At 36.5% G+C, this 27,988-nt stretch overlaps 5 protein-coding genes across 7 annotated transcripts; 3 read left to right on the top strand and 2 right to left on the bottom strand.

Annotated features, from left to right (window-relative positions):
• Positions 1–251: 251 nt before the first annotated feature.
• On the top strand, positions 252–3,582 carry BRD4 (bromodomain 4). Of its 3 annotated transcripts, none has more exons than XM_008226759.2 (5): positions 252–726; positions 1,301–1,350; positions 1,557–1,634; positions 1,900–2,521; positions 2,836–3,582. In XM_008226759.2, the coding sequence occupies exons 1-5, from the start codon at positions 574–576 to the stop codon at positions 3,370–3,372; spliced, it is 1,440 nt and encodes a 479-aa protein (XP_008224981.2). In that variant the 5' UTR covers positions 252–573; the 3' UTR covers positions 3,373–3,582. The 3 variants fall into 3 exon arrangements, with proteins under 3 accessions (XP_008224981.2, XP_008224980.2, XP_088903929.1); XM_008226758.2 differs by having other exon boundaries at positions 2,833–3,582; XM_089047803.1 differs by having other exon boundaries at positions 568–703; positions 2,833–3,582.
• A 3,788-nt stretch (positions 3,583–7,370) lies between these two features.
• On the top strand, positions 7,371–13,350 carry LOC103324663 (lysine ketoglutarate reductase trans-splicing-like protein (DUF707)). Its single transcript, XM_008226757.2, has 16 exons — positions 7,371–7,961; positions 8,610–8,711; positions 8,855–8,971; positions 9,277–9,312; positions 9,540–9,650; positions 9,852–9,935; positions 10,011–10,129; positions 10,395–10,496; positions 10,671–10,787; positions 10,878–10,943; positions 11,517–11,583; positions 11,863–11,916; positions 12,142–12,237; positions 12,506–12,532; positions 12,651–12,689; positions 12,826–13,350. The coding sequence occupies exons 2-16, from the start codon at positions 8,652–8,654 to the stop codon at positions 12,970–12,972; spliced, it is 1,242 nt and encodes a 413-aa protein (XP_008224979.1). The 5' UTR covers positions 7,371–7,961; positions 8,610–8,651; the 3' UTR covers positions 12,973–13,350.
• An 839-nt stretch (positions 13,351–14,189) lies between these two features.
• Positions 14,190–18,980, top strand: LOC103324662 (secretory carrier-associated membrane protein 3-like). The gene is made up of 12 exons (XM_008226756.2): positions 14,190–14,533; positions 15,533–15,649; positions 15,740–15,802; positions 16,497–16,530; positions 16,686–16,808; positions 17,268–17,330; positions 17,431–17,524; positions 17,929–17,974; positions 18,056–18,123; positions 18,231–18,279; positions 18,410–18,475; positions 18,606–18,980. Exons 1-12 carry the CDS (start codon positions 14,474–14,476, stop codon positions 18,690–18,692), a joined length of 870 nt encoding a protein of 289 aa, XP_008224978.1. The 5' UTR covers positions 14,190–14,473; the 3' UTR covers positions 18,693–18,980.
• Positions 18,981–19,311: 331 nt separating this feature from the next.
• On the bottom strand, positions 19,312–20,165 carry LOC103324661 (uncharacterized). Its single transcript, XM_089047650.1, has one exon. It carries the CDS (start codon positions 20,019–20,021, stop codon positions 19,563–19,565), a length of 459 nt encoding a protein of 152 aa, XP_088903776.1. The 5' UTR covers positions 20,022–20,165; the 3' UTR covers positions 19,312–19,562.
• A 1,457-nt stretch (positions 20,166–21,622) lies between these two features.
• On the bottom strand, positions 21,623–25,548 carry LOC103324660 (3',5'-bisphosphate nucleotidase AHL-like). Its single transcript, XM_008226754.3, has 3 exons — positions 24,968–25,548; positions 22,860–23,547; positions 21,623–22,644 (listed from the first exon to the last, which is right to left on the bottom strand). Exons 1-3 carry the CDS (start codon positions 25,362–25,364, stop codon positions 22,341–22,343), a joined length of 1,389 nt encoding a protein of 462 aa, XP_008224976.2. The 5' UTR covers positions 25,365–25,548; the 3' UTR covers positions 21,623–22,340.
• Positions 25,549–27,988: the final 2,440 nt, after the last annotated feature.

Here is a 27,988-nt window from a genome sequence, read left to right as displayed (position 1 = left end):
CTCCCATTTTTCTTTTCATTTTCTTCACATTTTTCATAGCCTCCATTTTAAGGTACCTTGTTTTTAGTTTGTTTAAGGCTTTTCTTCGTCAACCTCAATAGAAAATAGAATCCGTCAACACCTTGTCCCACGCATACTATAATTAAAAAACCCAAAACGAAAAAACCTTCAACACCACCTAAACCTCCCAAAACCACCTTCTCTCTCATCCATATCCGCTTTTCCATCTGCGAAAACTACCTTTCTTTAATACCAAAAAAAGAAGAAAAAAAAACCCTACCTTTCATGTCAAGCCTACCCAACATCTCCAAGAGCCGGTTTTCCAATACCCAAAAGGTGGTCTTTTAATTCCTGTACGGACCATTCAATTGGGTTTCTTTCATTTTTCTTTATCATCTATTTTCTTTTTTTCATTCATGATCGGAAGGGGCGGTGGGTGGCTGGGTATGTATTGTTTGTGGAGCGGCGTACGCTAACGTGAGCCGGGGGTCGGGGGTGCGTAGAATAAGAAAAGGGAAAGAAGGTGGCGGTGGTTGTGGGTGATGATCAGGGGCGTACACGTGGAAGGTGAAGATGGGGGCGGAGGTAATAGGAGGTAGTACGTGGGGCACATGGGTGGAGCTCCTATTGGCCGGGGCCATCCTACGACACGGAACCCGAGACTGGAACCAGGTGGCCGCAGAGCTCCGAGGCAGAACCGCTTGTCCGTACACTTTCACGCCCCAGGTTTTTTTTTTTTTTCTCTTTTTCTTTCTTAATTTTATATTTTTACTGCTAGTTTTTTTGTCTCCATTTTGAAGCAGTTGTAAAACACTTTTACATTTCTTTGTATTGTTCATTTGATTTATTGTTTTCCCTTCTTCGTCTGCGAGGTCTTTTTTTTAGGTCTGTTGTTTATCCGATGATTTTTTACTTTTTTAAGGATGCCTTTCATTTATTGGGTGGGTCCCTTCCCAGGTGAATAAATTAATACGAGGTTATCAAAAGGAATAAAATGAATAAGTTGTTGGGGCTGCTTGCTTGGGCCTTGATTTTTTAATTTTTTATTTCTTTCTGGCTCAGTCCATAAAGTAGGTAGGTCAAAGAAGTATATATGCATGGCTTTTTTATGTAACCTCAAAAACAAAAGGTTACTAATGCTAGACATGTTAAGCTCTACTTATTGCTTGAGCTAGACTTTCCTTGTATTAGTTTTTGGATGCAAGTGTTCTGTGGAGATATATAATCTGGTTGATATTTTGTTCATATCATTATTTGCTCATCCAGTATGATGAACATGTTATCTATGTTTTGTTCCCAGGTGTGTAAAGCCAAATATAATGACTTGCGAAAGCGATACTCTGGATGCAAGTAAGTTCTATGTGTAAAGTGCACATTTTTTGGTTTTGCATAAATATTTTAAGATTTGTATGTAAGTAAGTTATCATTTCTGTTTTCATGGATTAGCTTCGACTTTCCTTAATAATGTATCTATGTGGTGTCTGTGATCATGCACGCATGGAAGGAGTTATATGACTGTATGTGTTCATCTTTAAATCTTGTGTTTTTCTCCTTAGGGCTTGGTTTGAAGATCTACGAAAGAAACGAATGGAAGAGTTGAGACAAGCTCTCAAAAAATCTGAAGACTCAATAGGGTTAGTCATTTCCTTTCTTTTCAAGATGTTTATGTTTAGAAAATGATCAGAAATGCTTCGCATGTTCTAGATTTGTGTTTAGACCAAACTGCTCCTAGAGAACTGACATAGTTCCCTTCAAGCACTTTGGCAATTTCCCCTTGCATTTATCCTTTCGTATTCTATATGCCATCAAGACCTTGACTAGAAAACTTAAAGTCTACAGAGTCCTCCATGTTGTCTCTTTGCGTTTTGGTTAAAGATTTATTCGATGTGGCTGTTACAGATCTTTGGAATCAAAGCTTGAAACTCTCAAGGCAGAGAAAGGAGAAGATGGTTACAACAATTATGGCTCCACCCAGACAGAATCACCTGTTGCTTATCAAAAATCAGTGGGACATTACCCTTCTGCTAAAGAGGCATTTAAGGACGAGCCATCTGCTGGCAGTTTCACATGTGAAGCGTTGACAAGCTGCTCACCTGAATGCCAGATACCAGTTACAGAGTCAACTGAAGAAACAGAGACTAAAAGAGAAGCTTCACACTCTTCCGAGCATGAGAAAATCTCAAGCATGGAGAAGTTGGTAGGAACTTTGTATGTAGGAGTAGGACTAGGAGGGAATCTGAGAAAGAGACGGGGTAAGAGGAAGAGGAAGGATTGTACTAGTAGGGATGTTAAGGAAGCCAGCATTGGAGAAAGTCGCCTTTTGGATTCTCCTGATGCTGTAACTGCCTTGCGGTGTATAGAAAATTCAAACAGCGAATGTCGTGAGGAATTTGCCTCTTCTGGTGCGGGTGATTGCAATAGAGGTTCGACCAAGGATGAAACTGACCATCTGTGGAACGTTTTCAATTCATTTTTGGAGCATAAAAGTGCCTCTGTCTTTCGTCATCGACTTGATAGCCAGGTATGGAGTGTGTTTGATGCTTTACAACTATATCTTGTTCAATTGGTCTACTGAACTCACCACCTTGGTGAACTGATCATTGTGCTGTGCTGGTTTCTGCTTTTCAGCACGTATACCTTGAAAAATAGTTACCTCTTAAGCATGTTGTTTATGACTTAGAGATATCCATTACTTGTTTCATCTGATAGAAATTGTGGATTCCATCCACAATGAACAGACCTTTGGCATACTGTGACATAATGTATGAAACAAGCATTTGGCATAATGTATGAAGTAAACTTTCTCTAATTATCAACCGTATTTCATGACAGAAGAGACGAAGATATAAGAAATTGATCCATAGACACATGGATTTTGACACCATAAGATCGAGGATTTCCAACCACTCTGTGATGTCAGTCAAGGAACTCTTTCGAGATCTCTTGCTGCTTGCAAACAATGCCTTGGTGTTTTACTCCAAGAACACACGCGAATACAAATCTGCTTTGCTTCTCAGAGACCTCACCACCAAAACATTGCGGCAGCATCTCAAGGATTCTAGAGGCAAGGCTACCTCTGCCAACCTCTCCTCAAATGCATTAGTGTGTAATCCTCCCGGTAAACCCCGGAGTGCTCGCCCAGCTGGTAACAGAAGGTTGTCGGGAAAGGCTACCCATGCAGGAAATGCGGCTGCTAAGACTTCAAACAGAAGTAAGAAGCCAAGTCATGCTAATGCTGTTTCCTCTCCTTCAGTTGAATCTTTCGCTGTGACGAAGAAAACCTCCGGGCACCCAAGAAAAGTTGGACGTAGAAGTGTTAGTCAACAAAATGTAACTCCCGTGAAGGGAAGGAAAAGAGGTCGGACAAAGTAGATGTAGCTGTAAATTGTTCCTATCCTTTTTTTCCATTTAAAGTCCAGGTTTAGCTTCAGGTTCTAGATTCAGAAAATCGGATGTAGAGTTTGTAGGATCTTGTGTACAAAAGTTTCTGGTTCCTTTTTCCCTGGTCCTGGTTCTCAGTATGACCAGTATAAGAAGATGTAGTTTTGTAAAGCATCAATCAAAACACCTACGATTGTATAATTTCTGAAATGATCCATCTCAGACATGGATGTTTCATCAAACATTAACATACATAATGCTTGCTTCTTAAGATTTACTTTACCAGAACAAGCAGCCACTCAATCTCTCTAACCCACTTATCTTGTAATAAACTAAGCGGCTTTTATCATTTCCCATTGATGCATGTTACATCAATCCTCCTTTTCTTTTTTCTTTTTCAAACTCGATATCATGCTTAAAGCTACTGAATATGCCATAATTATAGCCGATTAGATGCAACACCAAATATAACCGATAAAATTGACTGAAATTTGAGCATCATCTGAAAAATGGATTAAAAGTGCAATACAATATAATGTCAATTATGGACTGTTATGTTTGTTTAATCATTAGTTGTGCTTCATAACATTTACGTTACAAGTTATACCAACTGATTCATGAAATTTATCCAACAACTATCGTTCATAAGATTTAAATTATAAAGTTAATTAAGTTTTACAAAATATAGATTAATAACGACTATTCGAGACACATAAATATAAAATTCCATTGTAACTTTTAGCAAAATGTCACATACAACAAATGACAGAAACTGGTTCCCCCAATTGCATGATATAAGAACAACAAATACACACACAGCCGTGAAGGTGGCCTTTACAGCAAATGACCATTGATGTCACCCACCATATCCAATATTTCCAACCATGCATGATGCATGCATCGATCTTTCATTGCATGGGTCATGGGTGCCACGTGCGGGACAAAAACCACAGAAATCATAAATATTGAGTCGTGCGTTTTGTTTTGGTTGGGTCCATAATACACTTCATCTTCATGTCATCTGCCATAAATTTGCAGCAAACTTAGACGTAACTAGCACAACTTACTTCCCAAATTCCAATCCCAACTACTCCTCCAAGCCCAACTTCCCTAGTTGTTGTTTTTTTAATAAATATTTATTACATTATATATCAGATTATTAATTACGTACCAAACACAAGAATAAACCAATCCATGTGATTTCTTTAATTAATGATGACAAAAACTCCTAACTTAATTTGTTTTGGTCAGTGCAACTAATTAGATTATGTATTTATTTATTCCATATTAACTCCAATAGATCTTCATAAATAAATAAAATAAACTCCAATTCCAATAGATGCCTTCAAAGTCAAAACAATAAAACTTTATTTATTTTTCATCGTTATTGTATATATATATATTTTTTTAATGTGTGCACCGCCGAGCCACATAAACAGATAACAGTGTAGGAGTTATTGCTACATACATGTATAAATATAAAATATTGTATTGTCTGCCAAAATACGTGTCATCTTAAACAATAATTTGCCGTTTAATGTCTATTTTAATGTGTTTTAATACGTAATTTAATTCCCAGCCTCCACTAAATAATGTTACTAATCTAATTATTTTATTATTATGTTAATTAACTCAAAGTGTATTGTATTAATACCAATGTCGTTTTCTTCTACGCATAAATAATATTGTTTTGGAACAAGAAAATGCCTTTTAAACAAGTAAAATAACTTTGGAAAGAGATGGCTGCAACCCGCATGTATCGTCACATGATAGATGTGATGATCATAAACATAAAAACGACAGAATGCTTAGACTTGGGTAAGCTTTTGGATTATTTTTAAAATAAAGCTAATAAAATCTAGTGCTTATCATATTTTCTTCTTCTTATTTTTTTTTTTTTTATTTTTCATCTTGTCACATACAATGCATAAATTTACTATTTCCCACGTATAAATGAAATCACAATTATAAAAATATAAAAATATAAAGTAAGAGAATTAAATGAGCATCTCTGTACCTTCTAAATTTCTTATCATGATTGACTTATTCTACACATTATATAAAGGACAAATGTTGAGAGGATAAAAGCTTAGCTAAAGAGCTACATGCATTGTCAAATAATTTTAAATTAAATGCTCACTTTCTAAAACCAACCAGTGAAACTAACCCTTACGGAAAGATAAAGGCAAACGACACGTAAAAGAAAAAGATTTTGGTAAGTAAGATGTGATCTCTCACCGAATTCTAAATAAAATAAAAATAAATAATTATTTTTTTCAGGATCTTTTATATTAAGAGATGCGATAATATACTAAACTCTCACACACTACATATATGCTTGGACTCGAACCCAGAACATTATATGGGAAAACAAATACTCCAAATCACTACACTAGTAGGTCATTTACAAATTAATAGATACTTAAATACTATATTTTTGAGTAAAAATAATTTTTTTAAAATTAAAATTGAATAGCAAAAATCCACATCAAACTTTTATCTTTTTCCTTCATTCATTAGACAGGAAAAGTTAGAGTCAAACGATTATTTTAGGAATGAGAACAAATTGATTTACACATACCTTTTTTTTTTTCCCTTGAAAGCATTACTGAATATTTTTAGAGAGTTTCATTAAAACACCCAAAATGGAGGTTGAAATTATAAAAAAACCCAACACCCAAAACACTTTATAAACACACCCAAAACTCATCATTACACACACTCAAAACTCATTTATAAACACACCCAAAAAGTTGACTTTGGAGTTGATTTTGGGTGTGTTTCTATGTTTAAATAGTGCTTGAGTTTTTTTTATAAATACATGTCTAGAATTGAGTTTATTTATAAATTTGTAATATTTTTATCGCCCTTTTAATATTTTGAAAAACAAATATTAGTAAATTAATCATACCGTGGTTGAAATTGAAAAGGTAGGTGCTAAGTGGAAATTGATATTTTATTTATTCTAATCGAAAGTATTAATAATTAATTTGCTAGGGGGAGTTGATCAGCGGTGGTTCACTAACTATTCAGCATTTGGAGTTACACTTTGACAAACGCGCCTCGCATTTGTCGTCCTCGTATGTCGTCAAAAGATTGGTTCGAATCCGGCTTTTAAGGGAGTATGTGGAAGAATCTGATTGGCCAGAGGTTTCCGACACCCAACCATCTCCAAACTCGAGAAGCGAAGGAAAGTGACTTTTGCCATAATGGGTCCATGCTTTCATGTATTTACCATACAAAATCAGGATTCGGAATTGCTGAATACCGCGTGTGAATTTAGGAAATTCAAATTCTTTATGACTCGTATGAGTGGATAATGAGAAAATGATTAGCATAAGTTAAACAACAAACTCTTATGAATAGTCCTCGTATATCCTTCAAGTTAAACAATAATATTCATATTATGCTTTGATTGCACATAAAATATAAGCATCATGTTAGTCTAATCTAATCCCGTCTAGTTCTCCCTTCCAAACGAGCCCTAATTTCCTCTTCTCTTTCACAGTACAGGTCCCCTCCTCTAGAAGTTTGGCTCCTCTACTACCACTGGTAACTGTCGCTGAACCCATTAATTTGTGATTAATGGATAATTAAAAGTCGCCCAAAATAAAAAGGATACTTAGACAGGTGTGGGAATTGAATGTAAAGCTGACAAAAATATTACTGAAGTATCATTAGCTTGAAAAGGAAATTATTCTTCGTCCTTATCGGAAAAGAAATTAAGTGGACAAATCTGTTCCAGCACATGAAAGTTGTATTAGAAAATCTCTGGATTTAATTTTAATATCAGCAGTGCTGTTATAAAATTTTCCAAAAACCATTTATTCAAAAAAAGAAAAGAAAAGAAAAGAAAATTCAAATCCAAAGGATCGGGTAACATTGACAGATTTTGGACATACACCAGCAGACGGTGACATTTCACAGTTTCTCTGTGTGTTTGTATTTTTTAAATTATTTTTAAACAAAAAAACAAAGCAAAAACCAAAAAAAACAGAAAAATGAAAACTTGAGATTGAGAGTCTGGTCTGAGATTTCTCCAATATAAAGTATACACATGAAATTAGCGAAGGAGGACACGAGGATCCGAGGGTTCGCGTGTGTCTGATACACAGTGACACTCGTCGGCGAGAATCAGAGCCCAAAACCAAACGAAGAAAAAACCCATTTTTCTCTCATCATCATTTCTTCATTTCCATGGTTTTCTGATTCTTCTGCGCATGCCCTCACTACTACATCGGCAGCTGACTCACTCCCTTGAAACCCGCCCCCTCCGTCTCCTTCGTCTTTCGACTCTCTCTCCCCCCCTCAATACTCTCGCTCTCTCTCTATATTGCTCAGTCTCTTTCTTTGCTCTCTCTCTATATCTCTCTCTGCTTCTGCTTTCTTCTGCTGGGTTTTACCGAATCATAGTCATTGCTTTTGGGTTCAGCTCAGACTTTAGTGACAGCCTCAGCTGGAGCTCGATCGATTTACCACTTTCTTTCTTCCAGGCCTTTGCTTTTGGAGGCTTCCGATCTTTCATCCAGTCTCTGTTTCTTGGCGATTCACAGAGGAGGTGCTTATTTTCTGGTTTCATGGTGAGTTTTCTCTTGGGTTCTCTTCAGTGATTGATCAGCTTCAAGATTCTTCAATGATGTCCGCAAAAAAAATGTGCAAACTTTTTTTTTAATTTTATTTTTAAATTTAAAGAAATTGCTGTCTCTGGGTTTAAATCATTTTTGCCTTATTAAGATCTCATGGAATTCATTTCTGTATAATAGAGTTTTCCCCTGATGGTAAATTTTAAAAAATAACACTTTTTTTTTTATCTGTTTGTGTTCAGGGTGGGTAGTCTTATGTAGTATTTAATTGGTAATTTCTTTAAAGTTGGGTCGGTTCTGCAAGTGTACTTATTTATTAATAGATTTAGTATTTACTTTGAAAATCTGAAAGAAGTCTCTGTTGCCCAGATTATGTATGGAAGCCCCTTCTTGTAGTACTGATCTTTGGAGTCCTTCTCAGACATTCCCATTACTTCAATAGAAATTCAATCCCTCCCTGGCTTACCCCGTTTCGTAGACTCAAAACATCCAGAAATAAGATGCATGATTATATATAGAATCAGCCGTCAAACTTGGATTTTGGCAAATTTGTGGAATTACTTCTTAAAAAATAGTGTATTCTGGGTAGCATTTGGTTGGAATCACAACTAATTTTTGTCTTTGTTTAATGTGCGTGTATTGCAGCATGTTATTGTTATGAAAATAAAATAGAAGACTTGGTTGTCTATGAAGTCGCCAAACTCATGGATATGGGTGTTCAAGAAAAGGAATGCTTTCTCTGATGGAGTATGATCCACAATCTTAGCACCTTTTATTTATTTATTGTTGTGTTAAGTTCAAATGATGCCAAAAGGTTTTGCTATGGAGTGATATTTTGGAGTTATTATTTTTCTAATCAAGTGTTCCTATAATGTATAATGCTGGTGCAGGGAAAATGCGGATTGAAGATGAAGCAGCTGTCGTTTATGGGAGTTGTATGTACAGTAATGCTGTTCATTGTGTATAGAACCACCAACTACCAATATCAAGCTTATCGGCAGACAGAGGTACACCTTCTGTTCATCTGAACTTGTCACTCATCCTTTATAAGGATCAACCAAGGTTGGCAGGATATTCTCTTGATGACCTTCTGGCAATCCATTTGGAATCTGTTGACACCATCTTACTCAAGAATATATCAACGATTTTACTGCATTTGATTGGCCGATTTAAATAAGTTTACACTGGTTTTAGAGAAACCCAAAGTAACATAGGAGCATTACTAATGATTTATATGATATTCTTCAAATTACTGTTTTTGTTGTCCTGGCGTTCAGTCTACTGATTGTTCTTTTCTCCTCTCATTTATTAGATGGATGCAAAATGGAATCCCTTTGACACAGTAAAGGTAACTGCTTAGACCCTTGTAGCCATGTTGCCAAGTTAATGTTTTCTTACCCTGCCTAATCGGTTTTTCATAACACCTTTAAGTAAGTCTTCTGTAGCTGTTCTTCATTGGTTTATAACTGAAGTTACCAGCCTGATTAATGATTCTTGCATGATTGGATGATCCAATCTGGATGTATGTTTCTTACCTTCACTATATTCTAAATTTCTTCTGTTACTTGCCCCTAGGATATTTTTGTGACTTCCAAAAAGTTGGACAGTTTACCTCATGGCATAATACAAGCTAGGTCAGATTTAGAGCTAAGGCCTTTATGGTTGACAAGTGGGTCAAGGTTAAAGGTAAGATTCTGATCGTTTTGTGCTTGACATAATTTTTAAGGTTCTTTCTTGCACGCCCACTTGCCCTCAGTAATAAAAAATTATAGATGATTGCTAGATTATTTGTTCTGTGAGGGGTAAACCAAAGTTCATTAATTGTGATAACTGTGTTGATGATGACATATATATTTTTTGTGATTTGGGGTGGTTATTCTGATTCAGGTCAATGATTATAGCCATCGTAACTTGCTGGCTATTCCGGTTGGTATTAAGCAAAAGGATAGTGTTGATGCTATTGTGGAAAAGGTAAGTAATACATTTTTCTGCTGTTATGTTCAAAGTGACATCAAGTGACACTTGTCCTAATTTTATCGATTTCAGTTTCTTCCAGAAAACTTTACCATCATTCTATTCCATTATGATGGGAATGTTGATGGGTGGTGGGATCTTGAGTGGAGTAGCGATGCCATACACATAGTTGCCCAGAACCAAACAAAGTGGTAAGTTAGTAGTTGCCTTCATGATTCTCTGCAATTATCTGGCTCGAGTCCACTGAAAAAATGGCCTTTTTTTATATATATTAAATTATTCCAAGAGTTCAGCATCTACTTGAATGCGTTAACTATGGATGTACTGCGTGCAATGAACTCATTGTATCTCACATTTGCATTTATCAAAGGGCGGTTCCCGACTATTGATGTTCCTTGATTTTTGTTTCGTTTCTCATTTCTCATCCTTCTAACTTTTTTTATGGTTTATTTTCAGGTGGTTTGCCAAACGCTTTCTACATCCAGATATTGTGTCCATTTATGATTACGTGTTTCTTTGGGATGAAGATTTGGGGGTTGAGAATTTTCATCCAGGAAGGTAATATTAATGGGTGTCTAGCACAATTTATGCAAGGCATACTTTGCTTCTGTTTGCCTCTGAATATATTAACTTGGTCCCATAGGTAGCATATTGATTTTGTTTGTGTGTTTTTATCTGGACCATTTATGTTCTTCATTGCATATAATTTAAATTTTGGATTTTCTTTCCCAGATACCTTGAAATTGTTAGAGAAGCAGGACTGGAGATATCTCAGCCAGCTTTGCATCCAAATTCAACAGATATACATCATAGAATTACAATTCGTGCTAGAAAAAAGAAGTTCCATAGGTGAATATCATGGTCTAAACCACTGTATCGTAAACTATTTTTTTTTTCTGAATGTTTGTTATACTCAAACAAAATTTTCACTCTTTGCAGAAGAGTTTATGACATCAGAGGCAGTGTGAAGTGTACAGAAGCAAGTCAGACACCACCATGCACTGGGTGAGTTGTCATACTGGTACAATAGATATAGCTATTCCTTCTAAGAGTAAGGAATCTGTTGAATGCTTTTATCTATGGGATGAGTAATTATGATATCTGACCTACCTGATATGTTTCCTTGGTTTACCACTGTTTCTAAATATCTAATCTGTAAAGATGGGAGCTGACACATTTTTTATATTCTGACGCTCTCATGTATGTTTGGACCTTGCTCCACCAGTAGGTCTCACTATGTGTAATTCAACTTATTTTGGGAGGTTGTGGATATAAGGATTTGTGTTTTGGGATCTCCTCCTCTGATATCATAATAAATTTTTATGGTTTGCACATCCTAAAAATCTGATAAATTGATTGTTAAGGTGTGGCTTAACAATTATTTGGTAGTCCTACACTATCTTCTCTTATTAGACTGAGTGGGCACACAAGTTGATGAATCGCTATAATGGCGTTCTTAAGTGATATACATCTAACATTGGTTATCTGGATATGAATGTCTTCTTTTAGGATATAGTCTATAATTTTCTCTAATGGACTGTGGAATGGTTATTTAGCCTTTTAAATTGACAAATGCAGGTTTGTGGAAGGTATGGCTCCGGTTTTTTCAAGAGCTGCCTGGCATTGTACTTGGCATCTTATACAGGTATCCTTTTTTTATCTTGGTCTGTTCAACTCCACTATAACCCCAACAAACTTTTTTGAAATATTATTTATTATTTTTGGTATTTGTTGCCATGGATTTCTTTCTTTGTGCTGGAACCTTTTCTCGCTGATAAGAGGAGGATCATCCCCTTGCTATTTCAATTTTCAAAAAATTTGGAGTGCTTATCTCTTATAAAATTTGAGCACCACTGCCATGTCAAATACAATTTCGAAAATATCTTTGTTAAGTTATTCACAGAGCTGCTTTATTTTTGGTCAGAATGATCTTGTACATGGATGGGGTCTGGACATGAAACTTGGATATTGTGCACAGGTAAAACCTACTTACTTTCCTATTTCTTGGGTAAGGTTTAGAATCAATTTCCTCATTCAGTTACTCTTTTTATGAGATTTTCTGCACTGAGGGGTTTGGTTGCCCAAAATTGCTTCAGTTTCTTATCTTTGCTTGATTATTGATTATATCAAATCAACAGTTCCATGTGAGTTTACTTTACGTAACATTTAGCAGTCGCCATAAATAAAATGCCACATTTTGCAGGGAGACCGTACGACGAAGGTGGGAGTTGTTGATAGTGAATATATTGTTCATAAGGGCATACAAACTTTGGGAGATGGTGGTTTGTCTGCAAGAAAGGTTAGTTGCTCTCTGCCTCTTCCTTGGCTGCAAGAAAGCTTTTACGCTTTTGTTTGATGCTTGCTAGTGTTTGCAAGTGGTGGGCTATTGTTCGAACTATATGTTTACTGGTGTTAAACCATAAATGAACAATTATCTTGATGGTGGGATTGTTTTCAGATTAGCCCTTTACAATCTCCTGCACATATTCATCTTAACAGCTCAGTTTTTTTTTTCTCCCTTTTTCTTGGACTATAAAAATTTCTCAACTCTCTCTCTCTATTTGCAGGTTTCCAGTCGTGGGAAGACAAGCAAGGTAAACTTCACTATAAGCATTAGAAATCTTTTTCACTCTTTATTTTTTTTCATAAAATATTCGACAGCTACAAGCAGTCTAAATATCATCTTGTTAACTTTCATTCTATGATATGCAGAAGAAACATGGTGCTTCAGGTTTTGATGTGCGAACTGAGGTGAGACTAATGAATCTGTAGCCTGCTTTCCATTATGTGTTTATAAATATTCAATTGTATAATCTGAAATGGTGAAAAGTACTAATCTCTGGTGACTTGATACGTATTTGTTTTACATTCAATATGGACTTTGCAGATTAGGAGGCAATCAACGCGGGAGTTTTCAATCTTCAAAGAGCGATGGAATAATGCTGTAGACGAGGACATGAACTGGACCGATCCATTTAAAAGTAGCATAAGACGCCGGAAACAGCGCAAACGAAACACCCATTTGAGCTCTTAAGTTAATCCTAATGGGGGTGGCGTAAAATGTTAGTGCAGATTCATTTACAGGCAGTCTCCATCTATACCAATAGTTTGTGTAGCCTTTTTTAAACACATAATTAATTCATTATTTGGATATTCATTAATTTTGTTCCCTGCAATTCAGATTTAGCCCCATGTCCTGTGTATCTTGTTCCGGTCGCTTACTCCCTTTTCTTTATCTTGGTTTATACAAGCTATTTAGCTTTTGGTGTAAGATTATTGCTGGTATACTGGTCTCCCATACATTGTTGAAAAAACCAACACAGTGACTTTGGGAAGCTGGCAGGGACAATATAAACAGCAAATTCTGTCCATTTTTTGGATGACTTAATTTATAGGCATTTTCTTCTCTTTTCATGAGGTCTCATCTCTGACCACATTTAATCAATTCAATATCACAGCTAGCCTAGCATGACTGCAAAATCACAGGCTAAGGGATGTGAAAAGAAAAGAAGCAGCCTTCTTGGGCTGACATGGGGCTAATATTTATGAGTTGAATATTAAACACAAAAGAAAAAGGGTAATCCTTCTAGAAGCACATCAATAGCGCGTAGTCCGTAATATGATCAAATCAAAGTCTTTACAGCTGGTGCTTGCTACTCTATTAAAATAAATAATAATCATTCCGAAATGAATTTTCTAGTTTTGGGTTAAGTATTGCTAATGGGTATAATTTTTTTATTTTATTGTATTAAAAAATAATTTTTTTAGTGTTATGTAAATGCTGCTGTTTTGCAAATGAAAACAGAGGAAAGCAGCGGACTTCATTGTAGATGAGATCATAAATAAGAAGATTAAAAAAACCCTTATTTAAGATTAGTTGACGACGATTACAGTTGTATAGTTGTATGTGTGTGAGAAATCCTATTTTCTTGTAGTTTAGATTATCGCTTGTATTTAAGAATTAAAAAAAAAATTAGCTGCCCATGTTATTGGACGCTGACACGAATATTATGAACAAAAAACCATAAAAAAAATTAACAAGGAATTTTTGTTACAACCAAAGCAACAGCTAACAGGACAGCAGCATGTGGGTTAATTGACCAACTTTGCAACTTACGCATTCAAATTATTTTTGAGTTTTACTTCTTCATTTTCGGTATTATCTAAAAAATTAAAAATGAAAACCAAAAAACGGAAATTTCGTTTTTATCCCCAGAAATATGAAAATCAAAATAAAAAGCCGCCTTCGTTGTCGAAAGCGGACAAAAGAGTAGACGAGTCCTCCGCTTTCTCTATCTAGAAAAATATTTAAAGACAGCAACCGTTCACTGATTTTCTCTCTCTAGAAATTCCATTAATCTCCTCAGTTTCTTTTAATTTTGTGCCTGAAAATAATTTTTCTCCTTCAATTCTATTTCTTCGCCTACAAGCTTTTTCTTTTCATTTTCTGCTTGTAGTCTCAGATCTCTTAAGACAATTTGCCTCCAAGTTCTGAGACTGGTCCTCGGCACTCAAATCTCATCTATCTCTCTTCCATGGCTGGTCGATACGATAGTAACCCTTTTGCTGAGGAAGATGAAGTCAATCCCTTCTCTGTAAGTTTCTTTGCCAATCATTTTCCTACTGTTTCTATTGAAATGAATTCGAATTGGGTTTTTTAATTTGGTGAATCTGATTTAGTAAGGTCGTTGACTTGCTGGGTTTTGGATGTGTTTTAGTAGATTTTAAGATCTATGGTTTTTTGTGTGTTTGGGTTTCGTTGTGAAATTAAAGTAAATCGATCGACTTTTCTCCAACTGCGCAACTTTTCTGGAGCTTTATTGTCTTGTTGAATTTTTATTATAGCAGTTTTCTCTAGAAATTATGATCGAAATCCATATATACAAGTAACCTTATCTAAATCCAGCTTCGCAACTTCTTTTTTTCTTTCTCGATTTTGAGTTGGCGTTGGCGGTAGATTGTGTGGTTTTTAATACCAGCCAAAATCTTGTTGGATATGGTCGGAATGGGATTCCAGACACAGTGCTCAGTCCCTTGCACATATAGGGTTTAAAAACTATCTTCCTTAGACGTTTTTTGCTTGTAGAAAATGATTTTGGTGTGGACTCTTAACTTAAGGTTTGACTCTAAAAGGACAAAAATGTTCAACTTTAGATACGACATTGCATTGTAAAAAAGGATGTAGATTCATGTAACCCCGTTAAGGAAAATGGATCATACTTGAATGTCTCCGTTCACAAGTAGTTGTTCTAATTTCTGATACCCCCAGAACAGATTTTGGATTACAATCAAATCGTGGATGGAAGGGGTACCTATAAAGTTCCCAAAATTCAGAGCTTCTAAAACCATCCAATTATTGTTTAAAGTACATCTAGACATGTAGTTGTATCTGTGGAGTACATTGACGGTAGAGAATAGAGGGTTTTATTAACAGGGAACATTGAGTTCATTACTTGGGTTCTTAAATGATGTGTTTCTCTGTTTCCTTTGGAAACGGTAATCATGGCTTTGTATGTAAAAGAAACTGAGGAAATATACTGGCTTATATCACCTACTGTTTGAGCTCTCATGCATATGTGCTACAAATTGATCAGAATCCTGGAAGTGTTGCTCCTGCCAAAAACTCAAGACTTTCACCTCTTCCTCCTGAGCGTGCTGGTTTCAATTATGGCCTTGGTGACACCGTTGATATACCTATCGATGGAAATGCAGTAAGTTTGAACTCAACTTGTTAAATAGTCAATTGAAATTGACCTATTTTTTAAATACTAATTTTAGTTTTTTCTTTCTTTTGAATCTAGGATCTGAAAAAGAGGGAGAGGGAGCTCCAAGCTAAAGAAGCTGAATTGAGAAAGCGGGAGGAGGTATGACTTGAAAGAAACTATAAATTTTGAATGTGTGAAATTTTCTCTTACTGGGCTATGTACTTAATTAGTACACTGTTGTTGTCAACCTGGTCATCAATACGAGGCTGAAAATCTTCTCAAATTAAAAAGTGTGAAAGTGACCTTTTTGGGTTGGATTGTACCGCTTGTATTTCCTGGAGTACAATCCTACCCCATAAAGAGAGGCAGGGGGTGACGTCAGTGATACAATGTCATGCGCGTGTGAATTGCATTTTTACATAAAAAGATAGTGCTGATTTTCATTAATGCCTTTTTCTATAATAAAAAAACAAAAAACAAAAAGTGTGGCAATTCGTTCTCTCCAAATTTGGTGTTCCGTGGTGGAATCTGGTATGGTTATAGATGTGCTCGTAGGATGACATGGCTGTCCTGTTACAAGGTATAAGGGACGTGTTTGAAGGGCTGTTACCATTATGCATTTTCTTGGTGTCTGGTTAGGGAGGAGTAGGAGGGTGTTTAAGGGGACAATTTTCTGGGATGGATTAAAGGGACTGGCTTATGAGTTTTTTCTTTGAATATTTTCAGAGCAGTTCTGTTTCGTTCTTCTCTTGTTGACTTTTACTTTCTTAACATATGTTTCAATTAACTTCCTGTTATGGTTGATCATTCATCCATACAAAATTTAACTGTTTTTTAATTTATTATTGTGCAGATAGTAAAACGGAAAGAAGATGCTGCAGCACGTGGTATTTTAACTGTTTTTAAATTTATTTTCCTCTTCTTCTCATTTTTGGGGGGGTTTAAAGTATTGTGTTCCAAATGCTGTACAAACACTTACAAGTTTGATGTCCTTTGAAAGTTTATCAACAATAGTTTTTCCATGCTCCCTTTTGTTTTGCAGCTGGAATTGTTCTTGAGGAAAAAAATTGGCCAGCTTTCTTCCCAATTATCCATCATGATATTGCAAATGAAATACCGATTCACTTACAAAGGGTGCAGTATGTTGCGTTTACCACATGGTTAGGTATGCCAACCATCTAATTTTATGGATGTTATGATTATGTGTTAACTATAATCACAATTATAATTGCAAATTTAATGTAAATGAATTGTATATGTGTGTGGCTTTTTGTTCCCTTGGGCGGAAATCGTTGTTGTTGGTGGTTGACCTTGTACTATGGTGTTAGGCCTGAAAATTTGATGAAAGCCCAAAACTTATAACAATCATAAGTATAGCAGTTGGGTTTAGTTTCTATATACCATTGCATGCTCTTGACTTCAAAAGATGACTTATTTTACCTAGTGGCTGTAGTGTCTAATCGTCTGTTTCTTAGCATTACTTCATCATGCCATCATGATTTGGTTGTGAGATAGGCTGTGTGAGCTGTTCTTTTATTTTTTATTTTTTAAGTATCCTTAACTTTTAAACTAAAGTTCATCAGGGACTCTCTAGATTTTGGTGATGAATGGTGATGTTATGCAGGAATTGTTCTTTGCCTTTTCTGGAATATAATAGCTGTTACTACAGCGTGGATTAAGGGCGAAGGTGAGTGATAGTATACTGTGCACCTGTTCTGCACATGATCAAGTATTTATTTTGGATCCTCAAGTCTGGTGAATTTGAACATTTTGTGATTTTTGTGTAGGGGTAAAAATCTGGTTCCTTGCTGTTATCTACTTCATAGCAGGGGCTCCTGGATCCTATGTCTTGTGGTACCGGCCACTGTACCGAGTTTTCAGGTATATATTGCCCATTTTTATAAAATTGGTCCTTGATATGTATTTTTTCTTCTTCTTGTTTTTTTAGCCTTTCTGAATTCCTATTTTTGTGATTCCTCTTGTTTATAAGCCAAAAAGAAACCCTCTGAAGCTTGAACCCATGTGAGACTATAATGAAGCAACAAAGAACAATTTAGTGAACATGTAGGGAAGAAATTTTATTGGATTTTAGTAATATGATAGTATGTGATGATGGTTATGAGGAATTAATCTGGTTCAGCTGCTGCAACTTCCAAGTTGTTAACCTCTGTTCTGACATTAGCGCTAATGTATCATGTAATTGTTTCAAGAATGTGGACTGATGTTTTAGCTCCTGGATTTTTACTTGTGAAATTGATTTGTATTCTCATTCAATCTTTTTGCAGGTCCGAGAGTGCTTTGAAGTATGGATGGTTTTTCATGTTTTATTTGGTAAGTTGGGTAGTAGGCATGCAATTCATTTCAGGAACTCAGCATAACTATTACTCATAATCTATTTTCTTCTTCCTACAGCTCCACATTGGCTTCTGCATCTTTGCTGCTGTTGCTCCTCCACTAATTTTCAAAGGAAAATCTCTCACGTATGCCCTCTTTTAAATTAGGAATGCACTTCAACATTCTTTATAAGAGAAAACCTTTTTCCCTTTGTTTGCTGCTTATGATTTCCTGTTGTGTTCCTTTGGAACAGTGGCATTCTGGCTGCAGTTGATGTTGTGGGAAACCATGCTTTGGTTGGGGTAAGAATGCTGGTCCTGAAGTCAATTTTTTTCCGAACATTCTGTATGACTGCCCACCCCCACACGCGTGGAGCACATTCAGATGCTTCTTTTTCTTTGAGGATACTAATTATTTTTTCATTGTTTATAGATCTTCTACTTCATTGGATTTGGAATGTTCTGTCTTGAATCATTGCTTAGCATCTGGGTTATTCAGGTCCAATTCCAATATCCAATTCTTGTTGCCAGATTCTCACAAAAAGATAAGCAATGTGTTGGGTGCTGTTGTAGCACTTATTCTCTGGTCCTCTTTTAACACCTTTTTTTTTTTTCCTTTGCATGTGCAGCAAGTGTACATGTACTTCCGGGGAAGCGGTAAAGCGGCCGAAATGAGGCGTGAAGGAGCAAGAGGAGTTGTGAGGGCAGCGCTTTGAAGTTAAAAGCTTGTACGGAGAAGAAAAGATGGGAGACTTCTGTATTGATATAGGTTGTATATGCCCTTAGTTGCAGGATTTGCGGATACACAGATGTTTTGTTTGAGCCTTTATTTTTTATTTGTTCCTTCCTTTTTATGCTTGTTTCATAGAGATTGATTGATTTAAGTGCTACCACTGTTTCTATACTGGAGACTGATTAGGAGGCTTGCTAGAAGAAAAAAACAACATTTTCTCTTCATTTTGCTGTTTCTAAAGATCCTGTTAATTCCATCATTTTTCGCCTAATTTTTAGAAATGTCACTCTCGGCTATGATTGTTCCTGTAACCTGGGCCCTTATTTGCGTATTGAGTGAAGGTATAAGGTATAAATAGATATGAAAAGGCTGATTTTAAAATTTTGCAACAGATCAACGCTAGACTGTAATATTAATTACGAAAGCAACGTATATCCTAAATGAAAGAAAATATTGTCTTTGTCAAAAGAATCAAGAATAACTATCAACTTGAATGAAATTTTGTTGAGATGCGTGGTGTGGTCCAAAGTTGATAGACTCTGGAGCATAGAGGACATCATTAGCCTTTAAATGAAGCAAAATCATATCACATAGACCTGAGGTTTCAACACAATCACAAAAAGCTTTAAATACAACCGGCAAAGCGTAGCACCAAAAAGGGAAAACATACAAATGCTCTTAAGCCACTCGAAGTAGTAGTAGAAACTTGCAAAAAAGAAGATTAAATAGTCCCATAGGATATATGATATGGTCTACTACTTGAAAACTTCATCATATTAATATTATATATTAATATTACCGGCTGCCGGCTGCCGGCTGCAGCAGCATAACAGGAACACCACCCTATTTTCCTCTAGCAATAAGCACTACACTTCTTCTTGCAATCAATGGTGCACCCCCCGCCGCCGCCGCCGCCACCGTACCCCTTTCCTGATCGGCTGTAGGAGGTGAAGCACTTAGCAGGGCACGTCAGCTTCTTCTTGTAGCATGGACCCTTTTCTTTACACACCAGAGAAGTCCTCACAGTACCACCCCTGGAGTACCCTCCATTCGGACCCCCATACCCGCCTCCATACCCGCCACCCACACCGCTGCCAAAGCCCTTTCCAAACCCGGGTATGTCGAAGCCGGGTCCAAAGAACCCGCCCATGCCACCATTACCACCACCTTTGTTGTTTTTGTTGTTCTGGTTGGTGGGTTTGTCATTTGAGTGCTTGAGTTCAGCTGAGAAACTGGATTCGGGTCGGGCTGAGATAACAAGTGAAGCAGAGAGGAGCAGAGTGGCTAAGAAAAGACTTGATATTGGGATCATTTTTTCGTTTTGCTTTTGCTTTTTTTTGGGTGGGAGTTAGTGGGGAGAGAGTGTGATGAGAATTGAGAAAGGATTGTTTGTGAACCGGGAATGAATATATACAAGTGGAGTGGGGGACATATCCTTCCTTCCTTGCTGGTGGTGGTACTAGTGGTAGTGGCAGTGATGAGGAAGAAAAGGCACATTTAATAGAGATGGTGTTGGAGGACAGTTTGCAAGGCCCTCTATGAATGTGAGTAGGTCGGGTGCATTTATTATCCTCATCTCTTTGTTTCTCACATTTGACATATATTACATATCCAAATTTCTTGAGAAGAAGTTACATGTATTGGGATATCATCATGATAGTATTCTAAGCCTATCATGCATTGTCATGTTGAAAAGTTGCATTATCATGTCGATACACATAATAATGAGTGATTGACTCATTCTCGGTATAGATAAGTTTTTCTCAAATTCCTTTTGTATTATATATTGTGTAATAAGTTGACACATGAAGTTTGGTCTATGCATTAACTGATATCAACAGTACGGCGGGAACCCACATGCAGAAATCAATTTTTACATTTTAGAAACGAGTGTGCATAGTAGATTGTCGATATTTGATTTGATATATTTTGTCAATACTCTGTTAATATTTCGATGTCTTACTCAATTTATAGCAGTTAAAATTAGCTTTGAGGTTAGTTTTGAGATGTTACTTGTTGAATACAATTACGTATCTAATTTTTGAATGAAACCTTGAAGATATTTATGGGATGTGCAGAGAGATGAGCAGAACAGAAGAGAGAGTTAGAATTGGCTACTCACAGGACTCACAGCAATATCATAAAACACTGAATAAATGTGGCTAACTTCCAATCTGCAATTCATTTAAAGCCGACGGTGATTCTCAAGTCACGGGCACATGCAAAATATGAAGTCTCTGCATTTGGAAGGAAAAAGCAGGCATCACGACCTCTGAGCATATGCATCAATCAAGCACGCCTGTAATGGATAAGAAACCTAATTTGCACATATGATCAAGTACGCGTATATATATTGTGATGGGATTGGATTGGGCAAATAAGGTGACACAAATTAATAATGATAGTGGGCACCTTGACTTGAGATCAAATGTTATATTCTACGCATAGAGCTAGCTAGAAAACAAACAATCATCTTATAAGTTATATAGCAAGCTAGGGCTGCTGTTTTAGTGCCACACTTGCATCCCTCGTGCCTTACTTAGGATAATTATACACTGCCTAACAAGTTTTGCCCAACTTTTCATTCCTTTCAGGCTCAATGTGGTCCAACTTGGTACAGTTCTCCTTTTTAATACAAGCAATATTAAAGGAGGAAGTGTCGCATTCAACTCATTCTTTTATTTGTTGAAAAATTATGTTAAACAGTACTTAGAGCTTTCAGAAGACCCACATTTTGTGCTCAATTTTGCCCTGCTTGCAAGAAAGATATGCACACTAAACTACAGTGGCTGACAGGTCTCTCGAAGAGTGATACTTTTAAGTTGTTTAAATCTCTCCGTCTGAGTTGCCTTTGGCGAAATCCCATTAGATCTTGACAACCACTACGTTGTCAGAGTTGTCAACAGGAGGAGCTGAGCAATTAAAACTGGAGGGCCGACCACTTATTTTATTTGACTTTCTGACTCGATACACACGTCTCTCTCAACTCCCAAAAGGAAAAGGCAAAAAAAAAGAAAGATAGAAGTTGTTTGTTTTGCATCCCCGAAGCTTATGGCTAGCTAGCTAATATATTGATTAGGACTACAAAAGGCAACCGTCCTTGCTTAATTAATTCGACACAAAGTCAAGATTTCATGTCCACTGCCATTAAATAACAACGCGTATGAGTCATGACTTGTATGATAACTTCTTTCTCCGTTGAACTTGAAATTGCATCTTTTTCAAAGAAACAGAGTTGAACAGAAGCAGTCATTTACTTCTACTTCTGCGTGCTGCATCCATCTATCACAGAACAGTCTCACAGATGTGAGTGCCTTATTTACTGTAACGTGCCAAAGATTCAACGTTATCCTTTCTGTTTTCTGTTTTGTGCTTCTTATTTTTCATCCTTTTATTTTGCTCCCTCCAGAAAGCCAATGCCCATTTTCACTTTGTCTATGGATTTGCATGGTGTTTTAAATCCATATGTCAACTGGGTTTCAATTCCATAATTTACAGGGTTTCCAGATGGGCCTTGCCCCAACACAAATGAAAGCAGTTTCACGTAATTGCAGCCCAAGAAGCAGTTGCGAGAGAGAGAGAGAGAGAGAGAGAGAGAGGCAGCATATCAGAGCATTGCCCTTGTTATAAGTTATAAAGCAGATGAGTCCCAGCTAGCATCAACAGCCCTGATGATTTTGTCATGTAGGTTGGCTCCAGCGCTAGCAATTACACCTCGATCAAGACCTTCTAAGTATATGCCCTTTGAAAAGTCCAGTGGACGCCCTCCAGCATCTGTAACTACACCACCAGCCTCTTGTATGATAACTACACCAGCTGCATGATCCCAAATCTTCTCCTTGTAGCCAGCCCTCGCAAACTTCATAAAAATCTCGGCATCCCCACGAGCTATGGCCGCGTACTTCACCATGCTGTATACTCGCAATGGCTGCTTCCTGCAAGTAGCCAAAACATGATAATATGATCTCTCTTACAATAAAACTTGTGCATCTAATTTACCACATGACTTTTAGGCTTCAACTTTAACTCAACAACAGCTTTGAATCTATATCGAAATAGCTAATATGGCTCAAGTCCTATGAGATTCCAAATGAGATCAGTAGAATGTAACATATATGGAAAACAGAATGGAACTCAAAAGATACGGTACCTGAGCCCCACACTGTGAGCTAGCCCCGCTGTGAAGGAATGACTTGAATTTGCCTTCTCAACAGGTTCACAGAAGGTTGCCAATGATGGATTGTCAATGGAGGACACTCGGACAGGTCTTGCAGAGTTTGGCCACACTAAGTTCTTATTTACATGGAGCAGTGGTTGCATCCAAGCCTCCCCACTACCTCTTCTAGCATAAATCACACAACCTTTGTCCCATGATTCTGATGTTGATGGGGTCAACTTAGATATAATTCTATGATACCGGTGATGATAGTTGAGCCATTCCTTCCTCATTGGGTAATTAGGACAGCCAAGAACTCCAAGCACAACTTCTCCATCCTCTATTAATGCCAGAGCAATAGCATATTGATCACCTCGCACAAAACCCAATGTGCCATCAACAGGGTCGAGTGCCCAAAATCTCCCAGTAGGCCCTCCAATGGAGTTGCATCGACTGATGGCTTCAAGAACCTCTGTTGTCCCAAGAGCCATTTTCGGACCTTTAAGTCCATAGCGAGGTGCTTCAGCTAGGCATTCATTTACTGTTTTCACCACAGTTTCTAATAGTCCACCTGCCTTAGCCTTGGAAAGATTTTGAATATCTTCTTCAGCAACAAGGGACACATTACTGCTCCCAAAAGACTCTGACAGTATCCAGCTCACAGTTGCTTGGACACTCCAATCTGTTTGCATGGTACATTTCAAGAAAATTAGTCAATCCAATTCCAAATTGCATAACAAAAGAGCAGAGAGGATATCTATTAAACTAGATTCATAGCTTTATTCATTACAAATTGACTAGACTCCAATAACAGGAGGTCATTTGGTCGCACGCTACAGCTTTTCACTCAGTTTTTTGTACCAAGTTTCTTAAGTCATATATTGGAATCCATTCGAAAAATAAACAAGTTTAAAACTCAGTATAAAATAGGGTGCTATATTGTAAGCTATCCCTAGAGAAATGCTTAGAACTATAAACTGGTAACCGTCAGCAACTTCTTAAGATGATGGTACCAAATATTCCATCTTTTTCTGGAACCCATCTTTTGACTGCTGAAAGCTAAACTACTCCAAATTGTAGAGATGCCTAACGTAAAAAGAAAATTAGGTAATGCTATCCTCAATCAGAAAGCTATGTGGGAGCAGACGAACACCGATTACTAGGAGTCTGAGACAGGACAATAGGAAGATTGTTTCTGAAGGTAGTGCAGAAAGAAAGACATAGAGCTGCTGGAATAGACTGCAAGATAAGGGCTTAAGGTGCCACTATGCTTGGTCCAAAATGTAAATGTGCCTTTCTAGAGATTCCACACTCTAAAAGGCGGAATCAATTCAAGGAATAACATAACACAGAGACTAAGATATAATGACCTTTGCAGATTCTGAGATGAGTTTTGTGCGTTCGGTTCAACATTTTATCATACATTCTGCAACTTAACGGGTGAAGGTGTCATAGTAAAATACTAAAGAAAAAAAATACTAGAACAAATGCTTGATGCACAAAGGAGGCATCTTTCAAGCACTCTAGGAGACTAGGACTAGCAGCATCATTGTACTTTATCAACATGCTCTAAAGTTGCCACTAGGAAACCACCAAACAGCAGCACAAGTTGATGAAAATGTTTTCTATAATACAATTTCAAAAGCACTTTGAACTAAAAGGAAATTTAATATTATGTCCACAGTTCCATAATTTCCAAAAGAACCAAACTTAAGAATTCAAAGTGAATACGTCATAGGTCAATTGAATAAGAATTTATTTCTTCAAGCCTATCTTTTAGGAAACCCGGAAAGTAAATTGTACAATTACATTCCTTCCAATAATTCAACGACTGCGCAGGAGTTTTCTTCCATTTAAAAATATAATAAATGCCCAAGAAAGGAAATCAAATGAAGAAACGTATTCATAATCAAAGGAAGCAAAACAGAGTCTCCAAACAATTTAAAGCAACACAGAACCTTTGTGCCTACACCATACAAATCTGAATCAAACAACCAAATAACCAAAACCAACCAATATTTTTGATGACCCAATTCAGAAAAAAAAACAACAACAAAAGGGTTACCAAGCAAGGAACAAGAAAGAGTTAGAGATTGAATGACCTGCAACAGTGACAGGGGAATTGTCATCTTTGGATTGAAACTCATCGCTGGTCTTGGAAATCAAACTGTTTTGAACTCTCTGGCAGAGAGAGCATGCCAATTGCACGGTTCTCACAGCCACATCCAATTCTTGAGAGTAGTTCACAGGTTCTGGGGATGAAAAGCTGAGTTTTTTCTGGTCTTCCATGACAGGGAAGGACTGGGTTTGGTTGAAGCTGGATAGGCAGCAGCCAATGTGGCCTCTCGACATGGCTTTGTGGTGGGTTTTGTTGCCGCGTAAGAAGATAAAGAAGCTTCCTACGTGGTTGGGTATGAAGTTGTTGTGCTTGTCATTCCATTTTCCAAGTCCCAAATTAGGCGAGACTTTTATAGCCATACTTGAAGAATGTAAAGGCATATCATCAAATCAATGAATGAAAGAGAAAGAAGGAAAGAAGGAAAAAAAATCTTGCTTTGTGTGAGTTATTGAGTGAGTGTGTGAGTGTGGTTTTCCTATGATTTGGAGTATGTGGGTTTTGGTGACGTTGGAAGGCTGGCCTAAAAGGGGGAAAAAACAAGAGAAAGTGATGGCTTATGCTTCTGGGATCATAATCGGAGAAGGAAGTCACTTTAAATACAAACTTTTTTTTTAATTATATCTCATTTTATCTTCATTTATTTTTCCTTTTGGGTTTTTTTTTTAATTCATAAAGTTTGAAAAAAACAAAACAACCATTTTAATGGCTATGGTGGGCTGTAGCCTAGGGAAGTATTTAGGAAAGAAAAAATAATCAATATAGCCGAGTATGTATTAATTTCATATTACCAATAAAACTTGCTTATTGATTTAGATTCAATAACAAAATTTGTTAATTCTATCAAGGATTGCATAACACAACTTGAATAAATACACTTTCAATTCTATTGCTTAACATATTTTAATTTTGATAATATGTATTTTTTTGTCACATTTAGTATATATTGGTTTTATGTTTTATTGAAAATCGGTCAATCAAATTATGAACTAACGTGGTTTATGTGATTTAATGTTGCACTTCTATTTATAGAACAATTATAGAAACAGTAAGTACCAAAAAAAAATCATTAGATTTTAAACTAATATGGAATTAACACAAAAATAGAAAGGCACAAATAAATAGAAGCAGAGTATGGTCATCATGAACTCATGAAGACGTATGCGGCAGGGAGAGTATGGTCACTATGAACTCATGAAGACGTATGCGGCATGTTGAGAAGTGTTAATATTAGCACTGGTTAACTTATGAGGAGTGGCAATCTGATAAGATTGATCATTACATGTTTGATAGATGACATTATTTTAAGCGGCTGGATTCTCTTTTTCATGTTCAGACCGTTTTTGGGGCAGTTTTTGGTAGGCAAGTGGAAGTTGTGATACTAAAGAAAGAAAGAAAGAAAGACATGATGTTTATCTTTAAGGGAGAGGCCCCCATAATCATGGATTTCATGATTTCTTTCATCTAGTTTTGGAAACTTGTGCCCTTGATCAAGTTATTTTTTAATGAAAGAAGATGATTAGATTTATCATGAACTTTGATTCGGTTTACACACACACACACTAACCCTAAGCAAAACTATCTCATGCAATAAAAAGGCCAAGTGTGCCACTTTCTTTGAAAATTTTGAAAGCACTAGGCATTAGATGCCAAAATTGAATCCACAATGGTCTTAGCCTCGTAATCAGAGGAGCAAAACACGTCATTATCATGTTCATCTGATTTTTCACTGTTAAGTTATGTCGACTGATTTGCTTTGGATTCTTTTCGGCTCAAGTTTGAACTCAACACAACAACATAGCCTTCAACTCAACTTACTTCAGCGTTTCAATAGCATGACGTAGTTTCCCATTTTATTTTAACTTGTGGATACAACATCTTATCTCATCCGCATGTCATTATCGTAAACAAATACACCCTATCTTCCTTGTTCAATGTTGAATTTAAATCTACAAGCAATAACTTTGGGGTGAATATTTTCACCTTTAACTTAACTAGTTGTTTCATGTCAACTCGTTAACTTTAGGGATCATGCCAAATCCGATACGAAAAAGACAGAAAAAAACAACCTGTAAACTTTGCCAGGTCAAAACACAAGTTAAGGAATTTATTTCTCTGGGCTGTGAGGTGTGGTAGATGCCTTCGTGTGCAGAGCCCTATCAGCCCAATATAGTGATAAAAATATGGGCTTAAGCTCAAACGGGAATTGCAATGTAGCTATTGTTTGGGCCTAGTCTACCCATGCTTTATAAAAATCCAAACCCAACTTATCGGGGTTTACCAACGATTTAAACGACCAGAAGAATGGTTTGCCTTGGCATAATTATGTGGAGTAGAAAGCCATTCAATTTCAAACCATATGCTGCAAAATTTGTTAGAGGCGCCGTTCAATAATTTATATCATTTTTAATTTTCAATTTCTTCTATTTTTATGTAGAGAGCGAAAAATATATAGGAGAAATGAATTTTTGTTTTTATTTTTAAAACGAGTGGAATGAGGAAGGATAGAGAAATCAAGAAGAATTCATAAAAACTTGAGAAGGAAAACCATTTCAAATAGGTTTCAGTTTTTACATTGTATACTGTTCTATTTCGTTTCCTTCCTCCTCTCCTTCCTGACTCTCTTTTGTTCTTTCTCCTACATATTTCTCTTCTATATTTAATTAACTAAAACATGAAAATCGAGAATTAAAAACAAAACAATTACTAAAAAGCCCTTCATGAATGATACGCAACCAACGTATTCATAAATTAAGAGATCACTCAGGTGGATGGATGTTGCAATCAATCCATTTCACATCACGAAAATTGAGTTGGGTTTCCGTTTTTCTTTTCTCCTATCTTATCTTAGAAAAATAAAAAGGTGAAAGCTCAAGCTCCTTTAGTGCTTGAACCTGAAATTTGAATTGGAAGGAACTTGAAATCCATTGCACAATATGATTTCAATTTGTCCTAACATGAAACTCTGAATGGATACCTAGCATCTTATGATAATATCATCGACTTA

The sequence above is a fragment of the Prunus mume genome, linkage group LG3 (genome assembly GCF_029339155.1).
Source record: "Prunus mume cultivar Tortuosa linkage group LG3, ASM2933915v1, whole genome shotgun sequence".
NCBI classification, from domain to species: domain Eukaryota; kingdom Viridiplantae; phylum Streptophyta; class Magnoliopsida; order Rosales; family Rosaceae; genus Prunus; species Prunus mume.
The sequence above is the reverse complement of the archived record's forward strand: the minus strand, read 5'-3'. Positions and strand labels throughout refer to the sequence as shown.

What these genes read in the sequence shown, in the direction of transcription:
- LOC103324661 (XM_089047650.1), bottom strand. Translation starts at nt 20,021, where the DNA reads ATGATCCCAATATCAAGTCTTTTCTTAGCCACTCTGCTCCTCTCTGCT.
- LOC103324660 (XM_008226754.3), bottom strand. Translation starts at nt 25,364, where the DNA reads ATGCCTTTACATTCTTCAAGTATGGCTATAAAAGTCTCGCCTAATTTG. An exon ending in TTCCCCTGTCACTGTTGCAG is followed by an intron (nt 23,548 to 24,967) that starts GTCATTCAATCT and finishes CCATGCAAACAG; the next exon opens with ATTGGAGTGTCCAAGCAACT. An exon ending in GCTCACAGTGTGGGGCTCAG is followed by an intron (nt 22,645 to 22,859) that starts GTACCGTATCTT and finishes GGCTACTTGCAG; the next exon opens with GAAGCAGCCATTGCGAGTAT.
- LOC103324663 (XM_008226757.2), top strand. Translation starts at nt 8,652, where the DNA reads ATGAAGTCGCCAAACTCATGGATATGGGTGTTCAAGAAAAGGAATGCT. An exon ending in GAGAATTTTCATCCAGGAAG is followed by an intron (nt 10,497 to 10,670) that starts GTAATATTAATG and finishes TTTCTTTCCCAG; the next exon opens with ATACCTTGAAATTGTTAGAG. An exon ending in AGAAAAAAGAAGTTCCATAG is followed by an intron (nt 10,788 to 10,877) that starts GTGAATATCATG and finishes CACTCTTTGCAG; the next exon opens with AAGAGTTTATGACATCAGAG.
- LOC103324662 (XM_008226756.2), top strand. Translation starts at nt 14,474, where the DNA reads ATGGCTGGTCGATACGATAGTAACCCTTTTGCTGAGGAAGATGAAGTC. An exon ending in TACCTATCGATGGAAATGCA is followed by an intron (nt 15,650 to 15,739) that starts GTAAGTTTGAAC and finishes TTTTGAATCTAG; the next exon opens with GATCTGAAAAAGAGGGAGAG. An exon ending in TTAGCATCTGGGTTATTCAG is followed by an intron (nt 18,476 to 18,605) that starts GTCCAATTCCAA and finishes TTGCATGTGCAG; the next exon opens with CAAGTGTACATGTACTTCCG.
- BRD4 (XM_008226758.2), top strand. Translation starts at nt 574, where the DNA reads ATGGGGGCGGAGGTAATAGGAGGTAGTACGTGGGGCACATGGGTGGAG. An exon ending in AAGCGATACTCTGGATGCAA is followed by an intron (nt 1,351 to 1,556) that starts GTAAGTTCTATG and finishes TTTTCTCCTTAG; the next exon opens with GGCTTGGTTTGAAGATCTAC. An exon ending in GTCATCGACTTGATAGCCAG is followed by an intron (nt 2,522 to 2,832) that starts GTATGGAGTGTG and finishes ATTTCATGACAG; the next exon opens with AAGAGACGAAGATATAAGAA.